At 41.4% G+C, this 6,209-nt stretch overlaps 1 protein-coding gene across 2 annotated transcripts in view; it reads right to left on the bottom strand.

The window, feature by feature from the left end:
- Positions 1-1,079: 1,079 nt before the first annotated feature.
- Positions 1,080-6,209, bottom strand: part of TAMM41 (TAM41 mitochondrial translocator assembly and maintenance homolog) — a 50,812-nt gene continuing 45,682 nt past the window's right edge. For both annotated transcript variants that reach the window (XM_054595115.1, XM_054595116.1), the window contains one exon: positions 1,080-1,210. In XM_054595115.1, the coding sequence (XP_054451090.1) occupies positions 1,134-1,210 (77 nt within the window). In that variant the 3' untranslated portion in view covers positions 1,080-1,133. The remainder of the gene's footprint in view (positions 1,211-6,209) is intronic.

The following is a 6,209-nucleotide window of genomic DNA, read 5'->3' as shown; positions in this document are numbered from 1 at the left end:
GCTACAGGTTCTTCTCCAAAAGTCACTGCCACACATCTTCATGGAGAACTAAGAGAAACAGAAGCCTAAATACAGGAAAATATTGATGTGACACTTGAGAGCTCTCACTGGGGAAAAAAAAAAAAAAAACCAAGTGGACAGGGATGGAGAATAGGAGGAGAGAGCCAAACTCCCCCAACCTGTTTCTCCCAGGGCTGTGTGTCCATAAGCATACACACAATTTTCTCAAGTTTCAGACATTTGCCTGCCAAAAAATGCAGACCCTAGCTAAAGCTCCCAGAAAAGCAGGACCTGGGTGGTTTTGTATGCGAAGAGGCTTCTTCTCTTCTCATGCTAAGTCCCTAAAGGTATTTGGTTCTCCCCTGCATAAATATCTAAAACATACATTTAAGAGATCAAGTATAGTAAGTCCTCACTTAACATTGTCAAAAGGTTCTTGGAAACTGCAACCCTTTAAGCAAAACAATGTATCACAAAATCAATTTTACACGAAGCTAACTGAAAAACAAGAGTTAAGTTCCTATGGCATATTTCTGGTCATAAAATCATCACCACACTTCTACATAAAGACCAAAAACTCTTCTAATATTAGGCACTGAAATAAGAGTGAGCTATACACATGTTTTAGAAAGATAAATAAAAACAAGCAAGAGAATTACTTTCAAGCCACTCATTCCAGTTCATGGTGGCAAGTGGCAGGAGCTTGTCCTGGCAGCTCTGGGTACGAGGTTAAAACACCCTGGACAGGATACCCTTCCAATGCAGGGGGCGCGCGCGCGTGCATACACACACACACACTCTCTCTCAGACTAGGACAATTTAGACTTGCTGATGAACTCACATGCACATCTTTGGGATGTGGGTGGAAACCAGAGTACCCAGAGAAAACCCACACAGGCATGAGGAGAATGTGCAAACTCCACACAGATAGTGGATCTGGCTAGAAATCAATTTTTTTCCCCCTCATCAACATCATAATGAAATGACTATGAAAGAAACAATGTTATTTGAGGACCTGCTGTATTATGCAAACCAAGGTATCTTCAAATTCAAGCAATGGGTGAAAGTAACAGACACTGTTTTGTCAAAAGGGAACAGTTTATTCATCTATACATGTATAAAAGCAAGCAAAATCAGGATGATTTCCTCAGCCATCCTTTCCACATTTTATGCAGTTTTAGTGAACTATAGAGCAACGATTTCTTCATGCCTAAAAGAGAAAAGAAAAGACAGTGAGAAAACTGAGGCTTACTGAGTGGATGCTCAGCTAGAGGTTCCGTGATATCCAGACCAGAGACTTGTCTTTGGAGCGGAGCAACGATGGGCTGACTGAGGTGTCTAGGAGACCCTGGGAGCCAAAGGTTATTAAAGGTCAGGATGATCATGAGGGGAAAAGATTCTGATCTAGGCATTTATTAAAACATTGATATGGATGTCAAGGTACCTGAGTTTCTGGGGTAAGTGAATCTTTTGAGGTCCGAACATATTGGCAGCCTTTGAATTTAGTAGCTCTTAAAAAAAAGGAGAAAGGAAGAACAAAGACAAGATCTGTATGCAAGTGGGCATCCTTGGCCCTTTCTAACTCCCACTGCCTGCCTCCCAGCCAACCCCAGCTCACTGCTTCTGTGTCACTGCATTTGCTGCTGGTCTGCCCAGAGTGAATGTCGATTCCATCACTTTCTGCTGGGTAGACATCAAATCCCCTTTCAGATTCCTTCTGTAGAAGTGTCTTCCTTGACTCCCCACGCCAATTCAGACACTGGTCCTCCTCGATGCACACCACCTGTGCTGACACACAGCCCAGCACTCGCCCCACTGTTTGTTAACCTGTCCCTCTGCCTAGCCTGGGAGTTCCCTGAGGACAGGGACCTTGTCCTATTCATCCCTGTTTCCCCATCATCTAGTACAGTACCCAGCACATAGGAGGTACTTGGTAAGTGCTTTTGAAATGACAGAACAGATGCGCCTCTTTCAGATATTTGACCTTCCAGCACCCTCTATCTGCTTAATCACAAGTACCAGATGAAACTAGAAAAGTTCTCCGGGGGACTTATAGGAAAGAAGTAAAATGGAAGGGACAGAATAAATGGGACGTTATTTGTCTGTCAGAGCTAATAGGATCCTATTTGCAGACAGCATTGCGAGCTCGACTTTTTTTGTGTTGAGAATGAGATCATTTAGTCTGTGTTTCAGGGTGTGGCCCAGAGATCCAGAGTCTTTTTTTACCATGAGATACAAGCCGTGGTCTGTGCTGCAAGTATGAAATGCACACCCCTAGCAGTGCACTTTGCAAGCACTGCTGCTGAGGAGTCCACTGGAACTAAACTAACAAGATTAGTTCCGGGGACTCCCAGCACTGGGGTTTGAGGGATCTCTTGAAAATACCTGGCCCTGTTTACCTGTAAGCTGCCTACTCCACTTAGGACCTTTTAAGAGGCTACTGCAGGCAGCGGCAGGTTAAAAGGCAAGGTACCAGTAAAATCATTAGCAAATACTTCTAGAAACTCTGGCCTGGCTTGTTTACTGACTGGCTGACTACTTGCAAACTGACATAGCCTAGTCAAGAAACTCAGAGCTCTTTTCCTTGCCTCCACCCCTTTTAATTTTCTCCCTGGAGCAACCACTCTGGTAAACCTCACCCACTTGAGCATTGAGACTGGAAAGTTATTACGTAAGGTGCTTTTTAAAAGTTCCAACCAGAGCCAATCAAGACACTAAGCAGAATACAGGTAGTTGTATACGGTAAGGTTAACGCAGCAACCCCAGGGCACTGAGTCACAGCTACAGGAAGATGCATCGACCATGATAAGTCCCAGTTCAACTTCAAAAAATTACTCACAGACTCCTTGGAGCTTAACATTTAAGGTAAATACATAAGGTATATCAGAGACACCATGTAGCTTTTTTTGTTGTTGTTGTTTGCTGCTAGTCCATAGAAACCTCCCTTAATTAAAAACAGTCTCTCCCTTCGATGGCTCTGCCAGAGAGATATTCTCAGAAAGACTGCAGCAGAGACCTGTGTTACAAAGAGCACTGGAATAGCAGTCAAAAGGCCCAAATTCCAGTCCCAACTGGGCCACAAACTTACAGTGTAGCTCCCCCTCTCTGGCCTTGATTCCCTCATCTGTACAATGACTGGCTTGGACTAAGTTAAGGATTCTCTAACGAGGGGCCCACGGACAGGCTTCAATGTTACTCTATGAATTCCCTGACACTGTATGTAGCAGTTTGCTGTGTAGATGCAAATGTGCACTTCTGTTCAGAGGGTCCAGAGTTTTAGCCAGATTTTCATAGGGAGCCAGGATTTGCAAAAGGGTAAGACCCAACAGAATAAAGGGTCCTTTCCGCCTCAATATTCTAATTGCAACAAAGGTGGAGGACTTAAACTTCATAAACCCGGCAGAGGCCAAATTTCATAAATAGGACACAAAAAGCTGCTAACCATAAGGATAAAATGGGTAAATTGGACTAAGTAAAATCAAGAACTTCTTTTCACCAAGAGACATCATTAAGGGAGTGAAACGACAGGTCCCAGAGAGGGAGATTTTTGCATTACATATATTCCAGAAAGGACCTATATCTAGCTTACACAGAGAAGTCAGTAAGGAAAGGCATACAACTCAGCAGAAAAATGAACAAAAGATAAGAAAAGGTACTTCACAAAAGAGGAGATCCAAATAACCATATGACCAAATGCCTAACTTTATTAGTTGTCAGAAAATGTAAATTAAAACTCTAGTATAATACCACTGCTCACTACCAGAGTGTCCAAAATGAAAAAGACACATAATATTATTAAATTTTGGCCAAGGAAGTGCTGCAATAGAAACTCTGCTAGTGGGAGTGCAATTTGGACAATTGTTTGGTAGATACCACACAGTTCAACATTCACACACTTTATGATCCAATTAATTCTGCCCCTTGGTTTATCTCTAACAGAAATACATAAATATGCTTACCCAAAGATAGGACAAAACCAGCAGCGCTACTTGTCGTAGCCCCAAACCAGAAACAACTCAAGAAGCAATCAACAGTAGAGTAGATAAATTGTGTATAGTCACACAATGGTGTGTAAGCAATGAGAATAAATGAACTACTGCTACTCCGCTCATCATGATGGATCTCACTGATGTTATGAGAAGTGGGAGACATAAGAGAGTATATATTTATATAAAGTTCAAAAATGGGCAAACCAAAAGGATGGCATTAGAAGTCAAGATAGTAGTTAACTCTTGGAGGAGTAGTGGCTGTAACTAGGGATTTCTGGGGGACTGGTTGGTACTGTTCTATTTCTTCATCTGGATACTAGATACATGAGTGTGTTCACTTTGTGAAAATTCACCAAATTTATGATTTGTGCACTTTTCTGTACAGATGGAGATTTTCCCTACTACCAGAAGATCTAGAATCTTTCATTTATTCAGTCACTGAAATACACCAAATGAGTATTTACTGAGCACCTACATATAAGACACCAAGAGTTGCTTGGGGACAGGGTAGGAACAACAGTTACAGCCTCTGCCCTCAGAGAGTTTACAATACAGAGAATTCTACTTGGCCTACGTTTAGCTTACTTTTGGTTTCTGCTTCCTTTCTTTAAAAAAGGATGATGATTTAGAAAGCCTGCATTAAGAAAGGGTCTTGAGGGAAGACAGCCTCCTAAGAGAGAAATTTTACTCCAAGACCCATCATCATTGTCTTTGTTCCTTCCCCAAAGGATAAAGATGAAACATTTGAAAACAATGTATCTTCTTTAGAAAGATGCTTATTTACCTATAGTTAGTAGGAATTCTGATTAGTATCTAAAGTCAGGATTTTGTTTTGGAAGGATAGAGAAATTGACTTCAATATATATCTTTTGTTGATTTCCAGCTTGTTTTATATGACCTACAGCAAAATTACTACAAATGTAAGGCTATAAATTGCATACGTGACCTTAAACTGATGGATCCAATGACAGGCAAAATTCTTTAGGAAACCATGTGAGGCAGAGATATAAGTAGGTTATAAGGGGGTCTCTACCTTCCCATAATTCTATATTTCAGATCTTTAGGAGAGAAAATCAGTAAGCCCTCAACATCCTTCTTATTAATTTCCAACCATAGTTAGATATATCTACAAATATATCTCTTTTGAAATAGAAGTACAACTTATTTTAAAAGCTTTCAAGTTCAAATGATAAGCTCATTACCAGAAAAAAAATTAAATATTAAATATTATTATGTGTTCTTCTGATTTAAATATGTAGGTACCCCAAAAAATGGAAGAAGTGTTTTAGTTATAAGAAATCAGAAGTAGGGAACAATGAATGATCCATTCTATTGCGTTCCAGGAAAGGGCAGGTAAGAATCAACTGAGGCATGCCAGAATCTTTTTAGGAACAAGACTAAACCTGTCTTATTAATTCAGCTGACTTTTTTGAAGCTAGAGAAGTACATAGGTATCCGTCCCCAGAGTTAATTCTGATTGACCATGAAGTCAGGTGGGGAAAAATTAAAGCAAGATTTCAAAAATTAAACTCATTATCCCCTCCCAGTCTTCCTCACCTCCTGAAATGGCACCACCATCTGCTTCCCAAGCCTAAAACCTGGGAGTTATTTGTGACTTCTCTCTCTCCTTCACTTCCCAAATCCCTCCAATCACTAAGACCTGGCCATCTGCCTTCTATCTACTGCCGGCATCTTGTTTCTCTGCCTCTACTGCAGTGACCTGAGTTCAGGCTGCCATGATGCCTCACCTGCCTGGCTGCAACCATATTGAACTAGTTTCCTAAGCAATAGCTTTATCTCCCTTCACTCTGTTCTTAGTTCTCTAGCTATAGTGGTCTTTCTGTAGTCCTTCAGTGGCTTTCTTCTGTCCTCAGAAGAACCTCTGATTTCCCTTTCATGGTTTTTAAGGCCTTCCCTTGTCTGGCTCCTGCTTACTTCTCAGTTTAATCACTAAATGCTCCCCCACACCAACCCCGCCATTTTTCTCCTAGTTTCCACAGCAGAATACTCAAGCAGTTCTATTTCTCCCCAAACAGATTAGAAACATAAAAGACTGCTGGTTCTCAGAATATGACAGCTTGCTTCAGCCGGTCTTCTGTTATCAGTTTGAGATGTGATGCCATCTGCCGCTACTATGAAAGGAGGAGCAGGCAAGCATTGGGAGACTAAACAGTCTTTCACTACTGCTGAGCTGGCTGGCTCCAGCTGCTGATCTGCTAC

This window comes from Pteronotus mesoamericanus, unplaced genomic scaffold, assembly GCF_021234165.1.
Source record: "Pteronotus mesoamericanus isolate MK-2021 breed Mesoamerican mustached bat unplaced genomic scaffold, CSHL_Meso_final scaffold_54, whole genome shotgun sequence".
NCBI lineage: Eukaryota > Metazoa > Chordata > Mammalia > Chiroptera > Mormoopidae > Pteronotus > Pteronotus mesoamericanus.
This window is presented reverse-complemented; position numbering and strand designations above follow the sequence as displayed.